The sequence below is a fragment of the Dryobates pubescens genome, chromosome 5 (genome assembly GCF_014839835.1).
Source record: "Dryobates pubescens isolate bDryPub1 chromosome 5, bDryPub1.pri, whole genome shotgun sequence".
In the NCBI taxonomy this organism is placed as follows: domain Eukaryota; kingdom Metazoa; phylum Chordata; class Aves; order Piciformes; family Picidae; genus Dryobates; species Dryobates pubescens.
Window position 1 is genome coordinate 40,707,258 of NC_071616.1, and position 18,834 is coordinate 40,726,091.

General features: G+C 42.1%; 1 protein-coding gene across 2 annotated transcripts in view; it reads right to left on the reverse strand.

Annotated features, from left to right (window-relative positions):
• Positions 1–18,834, reverse strand: part of AKAP6 (A-kinase anchoring protein 6) — a 281,842-nt gene that overhangs the window by 218,665 nt on the left and 44,343 nt on the right. For both annotated transcript variants that reach the window (XM_054162087.1, XM_054162088.1), the window contains exon 2: positions 16,431–16,791. In XM_054162087.1, the coding sequence (XP_054018062.1) occupies positions 16,431–16,757 (327 nt within the window). In that variant the 5' untranslated portion in view covers positions 16,758–16,791. The remainder of the gene's footprint in view (positions 1–16,430; positions 16,792–18,834) is intronic.

Consider the following 18,834-nt stretch of genomic DNA (forward strand, 5'->3'; position numbering starts at 1 on the left):
AATGCACATATTGTTCCAAGGCAACAGAAAGAGAACAGAGCTTAGGGGAAACACAGCATACCAAAATCTTGGTCTTATCACTGCTTCAGCGGACTGTCAGCCCCGCATCCCACACACAAAATCAGAGCAGGGTTTTGTTGGGCATTTCGCATTGCTTCCTGCTAAGGCTTGATGTGCACAGCTCTCTGTGTTGTGTGAATAATTCTCATAGGACTTCATAGAAGGAGGAAAAACAAAATGGAAAGCGCACAGAGCTTTTAAGACAGAGCACAAATGCTTCTGAGGATACATGCCAGCTGATAGAATCAGCCTCATCTTGATTGTGGTGTTATCACAGTATCAGTATCACAGAATCACCAAGGTTGGAAGAGACCTCAAAGATCATCGAGTCCAACCTGTCACCACAGACCTCATGACTAGACCATGGCACCAAGTGCCACGTCCAATCCCCTCTTGAACACCTCCAGGGAGGGTGATGGTTTGGGGTGATAGGGGGTGTTCAGTATAGGAAAACATGAGTACATTGGCATGAAAAGAGTTTATGATGTTTCTATTTAGAAACATATTTAGACACTAGAGATATTTAGATAGCCACTAACTTATTAAAGGAGTGAAACACAATCCATTAATCTGTTTAATGCATAAGGGCATTTCTCACACTGAAATTTTATCATGCTGGATTCATTATATTTCCAGGATGTCGATGTCTGCACCTCCTCCAGGAGACTTGTTCTGTGATAATGCTTACTGCAATATATAAAACCTCATTTTGATTACAATAAATTGTGAAGTGCAAGCTTGCCTCGGGAACTGCTCAAGGGGGCTGACGGGGTGATATCAGCAGTGTTCTTGTGAATTGGTGGAACTGAAACAGCTTGTGCTTACTCCTGGTTTTGCTAGCAGCTTCTTTTGGACTTCAGTACAAGTCACATTGTGTCTGTCTGGCCTGCATTGTATCAAGTATCCCCATTTCCAGAGATATTCAAGGTGAGGCTCGACAGGGCTCTGGGTACCCTGATCTAGTAGAGGATGTACCTGCTTACTGCAGGAGGGGTTGGACTAGATGACCTTTAGAGATCTCTTCCAACCCAAACCATTCTATTATTCTGCGATTTTATAAGTGCACAGAGGGTGTGCTCATGCTGACTTGCACTGCATAAACAACTTTAAAATAACATGGAAAAAAAAATTAAATTAAATTATGCAGTGACCCCTGCAGACCTGGAGAAGCTATAATTTTGCATCTGAGGAGAAACATCTGGGCTTATAGGTATCTGCATCTTCAGGCACACCCTGAAGTTAAACATGGTCTCCTATAAGCAGCATTGCTAAGCTGTTATTGTTCTCATAAAATGCACTGTCGGAATGGAATGTTTCAAGGGAGTACCAGTATTAATATTTATAAGTATGCAAGTGAATGTACATGCTTCCTTGAGGGCTCTGCATCAGCTTTACCACTGCAAAATCAAGCATTTTATTTTGTAAGTCTTAATATGCTAAATTTGACACATTAGTAACGATTTCTTTTTTCACATAAACATTTTTTAAAAGACCTTGCAAGTTACTGTTGATTCTCCAAAGCTTTGTGCATCTGATAACAACCTCTATATTCTACCTTCCTCCCTACCATTTATCTTTCTCGCTGCTGGGAGATGCCTTCAGCTCCTTGCAGCACTAGGTGGCGCTGCAGCACAAGGCCAGCCGACCCCTGCCTGCAGCGCAGTGAGCGCTGCCTGGAGCCTCCCACTGCTCTCGTTAGTACTGAAGTTACTGAGCATTATTGCTGAGGGCTGTTGCTCAGAGACCCGAAATTTTCATGTTGGGTACTTTGGTTTTTAACCCTTTTTAAACGAGATTCTAGCTTTCTAAGACATTACATTTAGCTCAGTTCTCCCAAATCATAGTATCATAGTATACATAATAATTCATAGTATCAGTCAGGGTTAGAAGGGACCACAAGGATCATCTAGTTCCAACCCCTCTGCCATGGGCAGGGACACCCCACACTAGATCAGGCTGGCCAGAGCCTCATCCAGCCTAGTCTTAAACACCTCCAGGGACGGCACCCCAACCACCTCCCTGGACAACCTTTATGAATAGAAATAATGGAAGAAAACTAATTAACATAGGAAGTGCAATTCATTACACACAAAGCCAATAAATTTGAGACTTCTAATTTACATCATTTATCTTCTATCCTTCTACCAAGGAGATAAAGTTGAAAGATTTTTCCCTCAATACACCATAAGGCTTGCACCTTGTTAAAGTAATTTCTCTACTAGGGGTAACAACGCAATAAAAATAACGAGGTATAACAGCACAGACATATTATATACACACTTGAAAGTAACTCAGATATGTTATTAAGATCCACGTATGAGTGGTTCCATACAGTTCAAGAGCTTCCCTAATGCATAAAGTTGCCAACATGCATGTTTGCAAAACTGTCCCCTAAATGTATGTTTGTTCTCTGGCTTTCTGTATATTGCTAAATGCAGAGGGTTTGACTGTGAGGCTGTTTTCATTATTGTTCATTTTGGTCCTGGTAAGTAGACCTGAAACAGTTTGATGAAATGAGACCTTCAAAGCAGACTTGAAGCATTTGATAATTGCATTTTAATGGATAATTCTTGGAAATTACTGTAGATGCCTAATTCTTAGTTCTTTCTCAGCTGCCATCACTACCAAAATTAACCCACCTCCTTTCTGTAAACGCGAATAGCTCTGTTTCTTATTCAAGGCCAGATTATTCAAACAGCAAGGCAATAAAACTTGTATCTGCTTAATTATAACAAATGAATCTTGTTCTTTAGTAAGAGAACATGCAGGAATAAGTTTAAAAAAACTCCATTAATGTCAGTCAAATCAGATTCTAATATTACAAGGCTGTGTGTCATGACACAGAGCCAACTGTTGATGAGCTAATTTGCTGCAAGAACATACCATGACCATACTAGAAACTCTGAAGCAAGTTCTACACCCTAAGAACATATGCATTCATTGTTTTGAGTGTACTATAAAATGTATTAAAGCTTTTAAACTGAACTTTCTCTTTATCCTTCTGTGGTCACAGAAATTGCACAAAGGCAGACTTAAAAAAGGCACCAGAATGAATTAAGGCCTGTGTGTAGAGAACATCATTGTCCTCTACTTCCCTTCTTCATTTCTAATGCAGTATTTCTTAAATGTGTGCTCTAGCAGGCTCCTGCCCTCTGCACAGAATGTGGCATTGGTTCAGTTTAAAAAAGAATGGCTTTTTAAAGTCGCAGTTCAGCATGGTAGCAGATGACTCTGCAATGTGCTTTGATGAAGGACAAACAGGAAGAAGACAGTGAAAAAGGACAAGAGCCAGATGGAAATTCTGAAAGACAAAAATTGGGAGAAAGTACCTGGAAAGAGCAGAATGGAAAAGAAAACAGAGTACAGAGGCTGGAAAATAAAACAAGCAAGTGATAGCTTGATAGCCAGAAAATTATTGTAACCTAACAAAAGAATGCTCCTGAACTGATCTGCACCAACACATATCTTTTTGAACAGAGGAACAAACCTCCTTCAGCACTCTGTAAGGTGCCTATATAATGTGTGTTTCTCCTTGGCAGTTTTTCAAGCAACCTTGACAATAACTTGCAGGTGTGGGTGGCCCTGTCATTCTGATTTGCTATCTTTTCCAGATCTCCTAAACAAGAGAACGCAGTAGCAAAGAATACCCAACTAGCAATTGGTGAATTGGTGAATTTCCAAGAATTATCCATTAAAATGCAAGTACCAAACGCTTCAAGTCTACTTTGAAGGCCTCATTTTGTCAAACTGTTTCAGGTCTACTTACCAGGACCAAAACAAACAATACTGAGAACAGCTATGCCGTCAAACCCTATGCATTTAGTAACATAAAGAAAGCCAGAATTGGTGCAGAATTCACAAATCAATTCCAACTACTGTAACTACAAAACTAATAGTGGTTTAAATTGCAGTGGAAAGCACCAGGAAGGTTTTTCCATTCAAATGTTTGGTTTGATGCTGTATTTATTTATTTATTAGCGAAAGGAAAGAGAGAGAGAGAGAGAGAGAAGGAGAGAGAAAGAGGGGAGGGAGAGAGGGAAGGGAGGGAGGGAAGGGAGGGAAAGGAGGGAAGGGAGGGAAAGGAGGGAAAGGAGGGAAAGGAGGGAAAGGAGGGAAAGGAGGGAAAGGAGGGAAAGGAGGGAAAGGAGGGAAAGGAGGGAAAGGAGGGAAAGGAGGGAAAGGAGGGAAAGGAGGGAAAGGAGGGAAAGGAGGGAAAGGAGGGAAAGGAGGGAAAGGAGGGAAAGGAGGGAAAGGAGGGAAAGGAGGGAAAGGAGGGAAAGGAGGGAAAGGAGGGAAAGGAGGGAAAGGAGGGAAAGGAGGGAAAGGAGGGAAAGGAGGGAAAGGAGGGAAAGGAGGGAAAGGAGGGAAAGGAGGGAAAGGAGGGAAAGGAGGGAAAGGAGGGAAAGGAGGGAAAGGAGGGAAAGGAGGGAAAGGAGGGAAAGGAGGGAAAGGAGGGAAAGGAGGGAAAGGAGGGAAAGGAAGAAGAGAGAGAGAAAACAGGTAGTAATTGAGAAATATTGTATTTCATTCCCAATTAGGATCAAGAAAGCATCTGAAACAGATGTGAGTCAGAGAAGCTGTCCTTGCAGATCTCAGCTGAAAATTAAAAGCATAAAATTTAAATGGTAATGTAGTAAGAAAGCACATTTTCAGCATCCCTTACTTACTCTGCAAGAAGTCTGAAAGACACACAGCACTGTCAGTATTCTGTATTTCTTTGGAAGAAAATAATTCTACTTGTAACATGGGATGCAATATTCTTACAGAGAAAAGACTCTGGCTCCCTTCTCATTTTGTATTTACCTCTGCCTTAATTCCTCATGCAGAACTGCTGGCCTAGATTCATAAACAGTGTGGATACTTAAACTGCTCTTTGAAGAGATTATGTTTGTGTGCAGCATATGTGAGAATCCATACAAGGTTGCACACGTTTACAGGTAATGCACTATGTAACATCTGGGAGTTTTTTAATCCAAAGTATCAAAATTACCCATTTCAAATTAAGATGCAAGCCCCATGTGGAAAACAGGTAAAGAAGGGATCCTGCACCTGGTTTTTAGCCTTGCTTGCTTCTTAAGAAACATAGCATCAGAATAACTGCTGGAGAGCAAATAAGAACATTCTGGTTAGTACTTCAGTGCTGCAATTTTTACATTACATATTACATTACCATACATTAGTAGGCAAAAGGTGATTAAATCTCCAGAAGCAGAAACATTCTGCAGAAACTGTGATCAGAAGTAAACATACTTGTCAGAACTCAAAGAGATGAATGGAGGCACCAAAAGCTAACACTACACAATATAACTTCTCTAAAATCCCTTTTGAGCTATGCAACCACAGCTGAAAGCAGGTACACTTGTAAGGTCAGCTGAGGAGAATAAAAGCAATGCAGCTCACTGAGATTTATGAGATCACAGAATCACAAAAACATTCAAGAAAAGACCCTCAGGATCGCCAAGTCCAACTGATAACCTACTCTACAAGGTTCACCCCTAAACCATATCCCCAGGCACCACCTTTAAACATACCCAAACCACCTTTAAACACATCCAGGGTTGGTGACTCAACCACCTCCCTGGGCAGCACATTCCAGTGCCTGACCACTCTTGCTGTGAAAAAATGTTTCCTAGTGTCCAGTCTAAACCTACCCAGTCACAGCTTGAGGCCATTCCCTCTTGTTCTGTCACTAATTACCTATGAGAAGAGACCAGCACCAACCTCTCCACAACGTCCTTTCAGGTAGTTGTAGACAGCCTCCTCTTTTCCAAACTGAGCAGCCCCAGCACCTTCAGTCACTCTTCATCAGATTTGTTCTCCAAGTCCTTCACAGCTTTGTTGCCCTCCTCTGCACTGGCTCCAGCACCTCCATCTCTCTCTTGTATCAAGATCCCCAAAACTGGACACACTATTTGAGGTGTAGTATCACCAGATCTGAGTACAAGGGGACAATCACCTCCCTATTCCTGCTGGACACAGCATTTCTAATACAGGCCAGGATGCCATTGGCTTTCTTGGCCACCTGGGCATACTGCTTGCTCATATTCAGCTGCATTTTCTCAGTTAATGCAGATTATGAGAAGTACACTGCTCCATGAGTGCTAGGTTCTGTAGATTTCTACAGTCTAGAAATCTACTAAGTTCAGTAGATTTTATCTTTAATAAATACTCATGAGAGGCCTGTCAAATTTTGAAGTGCCACAATTGCTAATGCAATGCTGCCTTATGCCTTTTAAATCACAGTATCACAGTGTAACTAAGGTTGGAAGAGACCCCAAGGATCATCAAGTCCAACCTGTCTCGGTAGACCTCACGACTAGACCATGGCACCAAATGACACATATCTTCCCAAAAGAAATGGAAGCATTTGTTAAACAAATTAAATGTTCCAGCTTTTAAAAAGCAAGGCCTGGAATCATATCTAACCCCACACAAGCTATCATTTTTTTTCCTAGGAATGGTTTACAGGGAGAAGGAGGAGAGAGCATTCATAAAGCTTTAACAGATGGACAAGTGGATATTAATTTTCCTTTTTCTTCCTGTTTCTGCATGATCCATTGTAAATGGTCAAGCTCCTGTTCAGAGAAAGCTTCTTCATCTGTCTGATTCTGCACACTGTCACTACAGATGGTTACATGAAACACAATCAAGTCTTCAGATAGGGAGGGAGGGAGGGAGGGAGGGAGGGAGGGAGGGAGGAAGGGAGGAAGGGAGGAAGGGAGCTAATGGTTCTGAAGGAAAAGTGCAATACTATCAAAGAAAAAAAAGACATCTAGCATGTATTATAACGTTTTCTGAAGAAGATGACATCACTACACCTAGAATGTCAGTGAGACTTGAAACTAAACATAGGCTCCTGCCCAGACTTGCCATACAGCTGTATTTGGTAGATGCAAATGACACCAGGCTCCAGAGAAGTCCTTAAGGAAAGCTCAGGGTCCAGAACAGTCCCCAGACTGCTGCAGGAAGACAGATAAGGTTTGGGCAAGGTCACATGAACTCTATCTCAGTCCTTCAGAAAACCCTTTCATGCACTTCAGTCAGGGGATGGGTACTATGCAGAGGGCACCATTTCAGTTAGAAGCATAGTCGTGGCTATACAGATGTGTCGTTGTGTACTCTCACCCGCCTGCTGCCCCTACTTGCTTATTGGTTATGAGATTTTAGCTCATATACAAAGGAGTCACATTAATTCACAGAAGGCTCTGTAATGGTTAGCTATGCAGAAAGGGATTTCATTCTGAGGAAGAATTCATGTAATTGGAAATGCAAATATCCAAGGATATTTAAAACCCACAAACCTGTGGAACTTGTTCTTATTCAAGTGTGTTGTGTTATTGAAACATTCATGTTGCATGTCTGGCATTCAGACAGCAATCATCCTATTACCTGAATTTTTTAAATTATTATTTCTTTTTCTTGTCAGCTGTCTCATAATAAAAGAGAACCAAAAATACCCAGAATCAAAATCTTCTCTGGAGACTTTCGAAATCCACCTGGGTGTGTTCCTGTGCACCCTGATCTAGGTGAACCCATAGCAGGGGAGCTGAACTAGCTGATCTCCGGAGGTCCCCTCCAACCCCTACCATACTGTGATCCTATGACATTACTAACTCTTACTCATACTATTGAAATAATACTAATTCACTTTATTTCCCAGCAAATCTGCACATCAGTAGGTGTGATTATCATCTTCTATACATACACTAAACAAAATACATTCCCTCAGCAAACATTTTGGTTAATCAATTTACATGATGACTTAACATCATACTGAAAAGTATTTATATCATTACATCATTATATCCAGTAAACATTTATGTTGGAGTCAGATTAGGATACAGACTAGAGAAGACTGTAATAGGTAACATCTGTGCTGGAATTTGATATTTACTTTACCACTTCTCTAGAGACTATTGGTAGAGCGTATTAGCTCATTTTCTAAACCCTTTATTAGCATACTTTAATGTAGGAGCACTGTGAAATGAGAAGTGGGAGAAATAATCTGGTCAAAGTGCAGTTAGATGCATTCATGCATAGCTGAGGTCTGTAAAGCAGACATTCTCAAGTATATATTTCAAAAGTGTGGATGTCCAAATGAGAAAGATTTTGCAGAATGTTTGTTTTTAGAAATAGATGAAGAAACTGACAGTGGTAAAACATCATTCCCCCTCCCCTCCCCCCCATCTTAAAGCTCCATTCTTCCCCCTGAGTCTTATGACTACTGAATAATCCAAATGTCTATTTTAGGACAACCATAAGACCTCCATAGCGTTGCAAGTGATACACTATACTCTTATATCTACACCCCCTGAATTGCACATCATCCTTCTATGTTCAGATACATTGCTCAGAAACTAATGGATGCATCTCTACCCCCACAAGAAGAGCACTCCCTTGCAGGGAATGTCACAGTTTGCAGTGTTTTTCCTCAGTGCATCCTTACTGGTTTGTTTTGAAGCAGCTCAAGATGATTTAAGGAGCCCTTCAGATTTCTCCCTTGCATTAAGAGGAAAGCTTAGATGCTCCATTGCTTTTGGAAGACCATGAGTATGGACCCCAAATAAATCAATTAGGTAACTGTGGTGGGTCTTTTTTGTCCCCCCCTTAAAAAGATTTCTTCTGTCCCAGCCCTAGCACTGTCTTCTGTCACTCCAAGGAATATCAATTTCCTTTGTCACAAAAGCAGTAATCCTGATCATTTTGTTTGCATCCTTTCCCTGCTCTTCTAGGAAGAAAGTCCAAGCTTTAAAAGGGTCCAGCACACTGTCTGCAATATTAATTATTTATTGATTTATACTGATAAATTATGCAGGCCAGGTCCTCCATTATCACTAGGGTTACCAGTTAAGTCCTTCCCAGCATTACAGATACATCTTATAATATATCATCTGCTCCTACAGAGTGCCTGATATTTTTGGAGTGCATAATATATTTGGTCTGAAAAACAACTTGAATGTAAGAAATATCACAGAGCCTACAAACAGTTTGAATGTCCACAACAAATCTGCCTCTATCCAAATCAATCTTAGCATACTCTGGCTAAATGCTAGATGAATTAAGGTAAAGATGCCCCACTGAGGTTTGGTGGGATGAATGTGCAATAAATTTGGCATTTGGCTAGAGGCTTAGCTACAATGTGCTTTTAACCTATTCCCTCCAAAAGAAGCACTTCACCAATACCACCAAAATATAATCATATTTTATGTTTTATATAGATATTTTCTACTGCTAATGTTCCACCTAGATAAATGTATTGAATAGTCTTTCACCATGCTTCTATATGCAAACTTGGGTTTGATTTGCAGCCAGTCAGGTACTGTTTTTCTGCCTATGTTGTATCTGTAGCGAGCCCTCTGGCTAAAGGAAAAAGCCAGAACCAACTCACATCTGCAGTTACTTAGGTTGCAATCTGCAAAGCCTGCCGAATCAAATCTTAGGAACTGCTATGCATAAAAAGCACTGCAATACATGATATGTTTATAGAGAAATTACTATTTGTTTGGTGTTGGAAGTGCTTCACAAACACAGGACCTGTCATCAGATCAGATTGTGGGTTGGATTTTGAGAAAGAAAAAAGTAAAATTAGAGCAAAGTGATTTTTGTATGCGCTTTCCTTTAAATAATCTAGCACGGAACTATCCCATGTGTAACACAGAGAACCAAAATCTGAAGTTTTCTTACCAGATTTGCAGTAAGGGGCATGGAGCTATAGGACAAGGGACAATGGTTTTAAACTGCAACAGGGTAGATTTAGATTAGACACAAAAATGAAGCTCTTTGCAGTGAGAGTGGGGAAATACTGGAACACATTGCACAAAGAGGTGGTCGAGACCCCATCCCTGGAGACATTTCTAGGTCAAACTTATCTGGACCTTGAGCAGACTGAATAGAATAGAATAGAATAGAATAGAATAGAATAGAATAGAATAGAATAGAATAGAATAGAATAGAATAGAATAGAATAGAATAGAATAGAATAGAATAGGAATAGACCAGACCAGGTTGGAAGAGACCTTCAAGATCATCGCGTCCAACCCATCAACCAATCCAACCCACCTAATCAACTAAGCCATGGCACCAAGCACCCCATCAAGTCTTCTCCTGAACACCTCCCGTGATGGTGACTCCACCACCTCCCCAGGCAGCCCATTCCAATGGGCAATCACTCTCTCTGTATAGAACTTCTTCCTAACATCCAACCTAAACCTCTCCTGGCACAGCCTGAGACTGTGTCCTCTTGTTCTGGTGCTGGCTGCCTGGGAGAAGAGACCAACCTCTGCTTGTCTACAATCTCCCTTCAGCAGTATCACAGTATCACTAAGGTTGGAAGAGACCCCAAGGATCATCAAGTCCAACCTATCCCAACAGACCTCACGACTAGACCATGGCACCAAGCGCCACGTCCAATCTCCCCTTGAACACCTCCAGGGACAGCGACTCCACCACCTCCCTGGGCAGCACATTCCAATGACGAATGACTCGCCCAGTAAAGAACTTTTTCCTCACTTCGAGTCTAAACCTCCCCTGGCACAGCTTGAGAGAGCAATAAGGTCACCCCTGAGTCTCCTCTTCTCCAGGCTAAGCAAGCCCAGCTCCCTCAGTCTCTCCTGATAGGGCTTGTGTTCCAAACCCCTCACCAACTTCTTTGCCCTGATCCAGTTGCAGATGTCCCTGGTCACTGCAGGGGGTTTGGACAAGAAGGCCTTGAAGGGTTGTTTCCAAAATGATGCATTCTATGACTCTATAAAGAAATCATGATGCTCAGAACCCTGGGCTTGCAACATAGCTGCAGTTAGCAAATGCTTTTTATGTTTGCAGTTAAGGAAGAGCTTGAAGATTCTGAATAATTTTATTTAATTACTTCAGATATGCAGTGGGCAGCAAAACTTCAACTACTTCAAGAAAAAGCTTTTAAAAATTCTTTAGTAAATTTGACTTTGCCTGTTGGTGACATGGAGAATATTTCCACTCTCCCTCAGAATGTTTCAGAACTGAAACATTCAAATGCTTTCAACCTTTACACTTTTCAGATTGGTTTTCTCAGAGTAGTTTACAGCTTTAACAGGATTAAGGAGACTGAAATTTATCAAGTGCCCCCAGTTTAAGAGAGTCCCATTTTCCCCTGTAGACTTATAGTCCACTTGCATTACAGGAAGTTTTGCTCTGTGTTCACATTCTGTCCCCCAGGTATAGTTTTCAAAACCTGAAAATTAGAAGTAGTTTGACTTGCTGAAGTTATCTTCCACACTCAGCTGTATTTTGAGTGATTTATTTTAACATGGGGGGGGGGAAAAAAACACACCAACATAAACAAAACCCCCAAACAAAAACCCCACACAAAACCCCCAACAATAACACCAACAAAACCCCACAACACCAAATATTTATTTTTGCTCTTAAGAGGAACTGATAGATTAAAAATAAATGCTGAAGAGTACTCAGAAAAGTCATTTGATCCAGCCTTCAGTGTTTATTCAGTGAAAGCACCAACCCCTCATATTACTCAATCAATAAAAGCCCACTGAATTCAAGAGGAGGGGATGAGAAAGACACCTCCAGTACCCTGGTTTTACACTTTTTCACAGCTCCTCTAATGGAATGAAAAGAACAATAACCTATCTAACTGCAGATATATTAGAAACGAATGTCCTTTATTACCTTGCTTTTATAATTCCTTACAGTCTTCTCTTATCCAGGATTTAAGTACCAGGAGAATGCAACTAAAAACTCTTTGGTCCCATTTACACATATTAGCAATTGGCAACAGTTACACAGAATGTGTTAAAAAGATGTAAAGGTATCTTAGGATGGATTGAGTTAAGAGTGATGACCAGGTGAATGACTAAAACAAGGCATTCTGGATCCCAGTGAATTATGATTCATGCGTCTAAGCTACTGAAGCACTCAGGTGAGGCTGAGCTTTCCAGGAAATTTCCTAAGGGATGACACAAGACAAGCCTCCCAGTCATGCTGTGTGGCTAGTTCTGAGAAAAGGGCAGGGCAGAGGTGAGAGAAGCGAGTACTTTAAAAGGATTAGTGGTGGCTAGTAAAGCCCTAAGTCAATTAACATGAAAAGAGACTGGCAGCAAACACCAAAATCCCCAGGGATCAAGCCATAAAAAAGAAACAAGTTCTTGATGACAGAAAGAGACAGATCTGCAACAGAGATACTAGCAGACATCCACAAGAGAAAGAGTTGAACTGTTTGCTGAGCAATTTTTGCATGAAACAACATAAAGAGTGTGCTGTGGCATAGGACACTCAAACCAGCTCTGTCACCAGAAGCCAACCAACAACCAGAGGAAGGAAATCAGTTTTAAGCATTCAAAATGAACAGAAAGCTGCATGAAAATGGAACTGGACCTCTCCTGGGTGAAGAAAAACAGACTATGAGAAAATGAAATATTTTACCTCACTGTTGACATTTGCAGTTTTTAGATTATATTCAGAAAGTCATGCATGAGAGACTTCTGTCCTGAGTCTGTGTCATGCATTTTTGTCTTTATGATTTGCACAAGGGAGCAGAGAGAAACCTTCTTACATTTGCAGGTAACAATGCGTGTGCTGGAGCGGGGAGATACTTTGAACATAAGCAGAAGACAGATTTGGAACTGAGAAATGGGAGACAAGGAACAAAAAAGTTCAGTTCTGGGAATAGGCAAAATCCTACGTGTAAAATTTCACAGACAAAATGGCTAAGAGAAAAGTGAAAAAGCCATGGAGTTTGGGAGGCACAACAAATCACAAGCTGAACAGCAATCAACCATCTCCTGCTCTTCTGAAAAGAATACTAAACCACTGTGGATTGTCTCAAAGACATGTTAAATGCTTTCTCCAGTTTACTCAGCATGGTGAAGACTCACACTGAGCCTTGTGTCCAGCCTGGGCATAATTCCAGAGGACCCAGAGCAGCTGGAAAATACCGCTTAAGAATTATCAGAGCACACAAGAAATCAAACAAACACAAAACAAATAGGATCTAGCTATGCATTTGGGTGTTGTTTTTTCTGCTTAGATGATTTTCATTAAGTTTTATAATGCAAGAGGATGCACTTTGGCCACAACCACCCCATGCAGTGCTATAGGCTGGGGTCGGAGTGGCTGGAGAGCTCCCAAACAGAGAGGGACCTGGAGGTACTGATTGACAGCCACCTAAACATGAGCCAGCAGTGTGCCCAGGTGGCCAAGAAGGCCAAGGGCATCCTGGCCTGCATTAGGAATAGTGTGGCCAGCAGGAGCAGGGAAGTCATTGTGTACTCAGCACTGGTTAGGCCACACCTTGAGTACTGTGTCCAGTTCTGGGCCCCTCAAATTAAGAAGGACATTGAGACACTTGAACGTGTCCAGAGAAGGGCAATGAGGCTGGGGAGAGGCCTTGAGCACAAGCCCTATGAGGAGAGGCTGAGGGAGATGGGATTGTTTAGCCTGGAGAAGAGGAGGCTCAGGGGAGACCTTATTGCTGTCTACAACTACCTGAAGGGTGGTTGTAGCCAAGAAGGGGTTGGTCTCTTCTCCCAGGCAACCAGCACCAGAACAAGAGGACACAGTCTCAAGCTGCACCAGGGGAAGTTTAGGCTCAAGACAAGGAGAAAGATCTTCACAGAGGCATTGGAACGGGCTGCCCAGGGAGGTGGAGTCACCATCCCTGGATGTGTTCAAGAGGGGATTGGACATGGCACTTGGTGCCATGGTCTAGTCATGAGGTGTTGGGTGACAGGTTGAACTTGATGATCTTTGAGGTCTTTTCCAACCTTATTGATTCGATGATTCTATGACAATCTCAGTGACAGGCCCTTCCCAGGCCAACAGTCCAGACAACTACAGATAACTGAGATTGCTTTATGGGGTTTTTTTGCCTTTTTTTTAGAGTTTCATGAAACAGATTTCTTCTTAGTCTTCCCCTCCCCCACAACTAAAAAAAAAAAAAAAAAAAAAAAAAAAAAAAAAATCCCTAGGTGCTACAGTAATTGCTTCCATGCAAAAAACTATTAGGAGAGTACTTTTTCTGGACTACTGTTGACTCTTGCAACTTCACAAAAGAAACTCCAAAAAGGAGTAAAGCGTGGGATATGTTATTCATTCACCGACCTCCATTTGGAAACAAGAGATTTTAATGGCTACATGAGGGTGAGTTATGTGTACAGAATATCCTCATTTCATAAGCAGCTCTGCTTGTGCTCAAAGCCAGCCCAAACCTGTGTGCAAATACCACCCCACAAACTCTACAGCCCTTTAGTTTCAGCTTAGCACTGCACCAGCATGGCCACAAGCAATTCCAGGGCAGAACCGGCAACCAAATCCAGCAGCATTTGCTGTATCTGCCTGCAGAAATCCCTTTTAGGTGTATTTGCTAAAACACTCTGCATGCTGTGGGCATAGTCCTTTTTCTTGTCAAAAGCCAGCAATCTCTGCCCCACATTTTCCAGAAAACCTGATGAGCATGAAATACTTCAGATCAGCTCTGTTTGGTTAAGACTGATTACAGGACAATTGCTCTGTGCTTAATGCTAGTACCCAGACTTGTGTTTTAGGATAGCTTACAGCTCTGGTCCTAAAATAAACACAAATAAAATGCCATTGCACTGAGTCTGAAGGAAGACTGTGTTCACATAAACAGGCCTCAGAATGCAGCTCTGAAGACAGTTCAGTCTGAGGAGATAACATTTGCCTGCTGCTTGCTATTTTTGGAGACTGCTGCCTTCAAAAGCATGCTTCACGCGCGGCAGCAAACCAAGCCGTGCAAGCACGCACACAGAGTTCCAGACAGGATTCATTTGAATCTCACTTCCAATTTCCTTAATATCTTTAAATATTCAACACCAAAATTTAAATCTGGGACCAAGACAGAGGCAGTTCTTTAAAGATACTTGTGAGTTGCTCTTTTACTCAAAACAGATTTGCCTAGCAGGTTTTTTTTTCTGTAGGTAAACAAAGTGGGGGGGGAGGGAAGGGGTAAAAAAGGAAAGAGAGAAAAAGAAATGCTCCTGGCTGTGGCTATTCAGATCTTCTTTCATATTTCTCATGCCAGAAAAACAAAACAAACCCCACACATTTACATAGTCCCACCTGAGTTCAATTTTCAACATAACCTTTACATGACAGAAAGGTTAGAAATTAGATCACCTTTCTACCTTCTTGCCTCTGAAACTTGCTTAGTTTTCAGATGAGTGGCCATGCTCACTGGGACATCTCACCGTATATTAGAGGTTGGAAGGGACCTCAAGAGATCATCGAAAGCAGGAGCACTTAGGACAGTCCACGCAGGAATGCATCCAGATGGGTCTTGAAAGTCTCCAGAGAAGGAGACTCCACAGCCTCTCTGGGCAGCCTGTTCCAGTGCTCCATCACCCTCACAGGAAAGAACTTTCTCCTCATGTTGAGGTGAAATCTTCTGTTCAAGCTTGTACCTGTTGCTCCTTGTCTTATTAATGTGCACCACTGAAAAGAGCTTGGCCCCCTCCACTTTACACCCACCCCTCAGATATTTATACACATTGATGAGATCCCCTCTCAGTATTCTCAAGACTAAACACCCCCAGGGATCTCAGTCTCTCTTCAGAGGGCAGATGCTCAGATCCCCTAATAATCCATCTGGCTGTCTGTTGGATTCTCTCCAGCAGTTCTCTGTCCCTTTTGAACTGGGGAGCCCAACACTGGATGCAGTATTCTAGGTGTGGTCTCACCAGGGCAGAGCAGAGAGCTAGAAGAACTTCCATAGAAGTGCTGGACACACCCTTCTTGATGCACCCCAGGATACCATTGGCTCTCTTGGCCACAAGGGCACATTGTTGTTCCATGGAGAACTTTCTGTTCACTAGCACTCCAAGGTTTTCTCCATGGAGTTGCTTTCCAGCAGGGCAGCGCCTAACCTGTACTGGTGCCTGCTGCCTCCCCACATGTAGAACCCTGCACTTGCCCTTATTAAACTTCACGAGGTTTGCCTGCACCCAGCTTTCCAGGCTGTCCAGGTCATGTTGGATGGCTGCACAGCCCGACAGGGTGTCAGCCAAGGACCCCCTACCCCCCCCTTTTTTTTTCCTGAAGGTCATTAAAATGAAAGAGAATATTTCTGGGCCCTTCGAGATGTCTGGTCAGATTACTGTTAGTGATGTATTAGCTGGTCTTGGGGTGTGAACATGTTCATCACTATGGTTATGACTGTTGAATTAAGCGATGAGTTAATAATGTTGCAAAAAATCTGGGAATGATAGGATTTCTGTTATCTCCCTGAAAAGGATTTATTCACTTTTTAACACAAGCTTCCACATAACATAGGAGTTATGAAAAGCCCTTTCCTTTACTTTACTAGTAGCACAGTTGAGCAAACCATCTTCACTGAACAGTCTGCAATATAAAATTCATCCTACCTTCAGCTGCACCAGATGCACATCCACATGCTTGCTATCCGAATCCTGCTGGACAGAGTAGGTCAGATCCCTGACTCTTTCAGATGTCATCCTAAGCCAGGTCTCAATTTCTGGCAAGTGCAGAACAATCTTCCAATCAGCCCCAGTGTGTAGAGGAGGAGGCTTTTCATACTGCTGGCCAGAATCAAGCTCCTTCATGACATCCGCTTCCCCGTCTTGTTCCGCTGTAGGAGTCATGTTTACGAGCATGGGAGATGCATCAGACGACATGGGATCCAGTTCTTGTGTCCTCATGGGAGACAAAGCCACTACATCCATGGCTAACATGGGCAAATCTAAACCATAATTCTAACCAAGGTAGCTGCAAAGATAAAAATAAAAGAGACAGCTGTTATGAGGCCAGATTTTGCAAAGTACTTCACAGAGAGTATATGGCAATGGCTGAGAGGAGCTGTCCTTCTACATAAATTTCTTATCCTGAAAAATCTACACTAGAGGTTCAAGAATATGCAGCTTGGGGTTTTTTTTAATTAACTTTGTTGTTTTGAACAAACAAGGTTTGGGTTTTTTGAGAGAACAGCAAGCACTACATTTCACTGCAGACAATCCTCTCAGAAATGACAGCTTTCATTGCTGGAGAATACAGGCTGATTCTCTACACCCGCAACAGAAACTGGGCATTGAGAAAGCCAGCAGAACTTTACTGGCCTCTACAAGTGACTGTCTCTAAACCAGCATAGATTAGAATGTATTCTTTGTCTGAATTTTGTGACTAAACACAAACTACCTCAAGTTTTATTCAAATTTCCCAACTGTCCACTCAAGTATTGATCATGTTCAACAAAAATTTTGAAGGCGAACTTGAAGCAGCTCTTAAGAACACCTGTTTGATTTATAGGCAGATCACAGAATCACAGAAACATTCAGGCTGGAAAAGACCCTCAGGATGACCAAGTCCAACTGATAACCCTACTCTACAAGGTTCACCCCTAAATCATATCCCCAAGTACCACATCCAAAACACCTTTAAACACATCCAGGGCTGGTGACTCAACCACCTCCCTGGGCAGCACATTCCAATGCCTGACCACTCTTGCTGTGAAAAAAAGGTTCCTAATGTCCAGTCTAAACCTACCCAGTTGTAGATTGAGGCCATTCCCTCTTGCCCTATCACTAATTACCTGTGAGAACAGACCAGCCCCAGCTTCTCTGCAACATCCTTTCAGGTAGTTGTAGACAGCAATGAGATTTAAGTTTTGAAGTTTAAAACCTGACAGTATTGTTAGATTAAGAAGTGTTGCAATCAGCAACAACTCTATCAAAACTTAGACATAAGAATTCAACACGTCAAAATATGTGCCTAAAATTAAAACATAATGTTATGAGACTGGCTTTATTAAAGCCCAAAAGCTGTGCCATCAGTATACACTTACAATGTTCACTGGAGAAAGTAAGTACCATAGTATCATAGTATCAGCCAGGGTTGGAAGGGACCACAAGGATCATCTAGTTCCAACCCCCCTGCCATGGGCAGGGACACCCCACACTAGATCAGGCTGGCCAGAACCTCATCCAGCCTGGGCTTAAACACCTCCAGGGACGGGGCCTCAACCACCTCCCTGGACAACCCATTCCAGGGCTTCACCACTCTCATGGTTAAGAACTTCCTCCTCACATCCAGCCTGAATCTCCCCACCTCCAGTAATTTTACTTTGTACCTCACTCTTTCTCTGTACATTCAAGCTGTATGTAATACAGAAGGCTGCTGTAAACTTATGATTGGGGGGGAAATACCCTGATTAACAGCAAGTTTCTCATTTGGAACACTGTACCTAAAGCTATAGGAAAATGCTCACTTAGTAGGAGGGATTTTCTACCTACTTTTGGAGAGACTCAAATTCGATACATGCCTGCCTTTGACCTACAACTTCACTAAATCTTGTACCAGTACTTACTTGCTTCTTCAATACTTTGCAGCCCTAAGCTATATTCAGTAAGTCTACATCAAGAGACTTAGGAAGATTAGGTCCTTTTGAAACAAAGTAAAACCAGCTTTAACCAGTGCTTATTAGAAAGACCTAAGCTACAATCTCTTAACTTTCATTTGTATTCCTTTTCCATAGTGCTAAGACCGCAAATAACTCGGTTATGCATCTGCTAATTTGGGCAACATTCCAAGGTTTTACACTTTGACTATCTTTTCAGAAAAGACTACATGTTAGCTTTTCATATAACAGCTTTAAGAGTGCAGAAACCAGTGCATCAGCTACATTGTGAGTACTGAATTATATTCCTAAATGGTTCGAGGCGAGTCCCAGTATCCAGAGACTACTCCTGTAGGCAATGAGAGTACCAAAGAAGTATCCAAGCATCAGTCTGCTTAACATAGTGGGGGGGGGTGAAA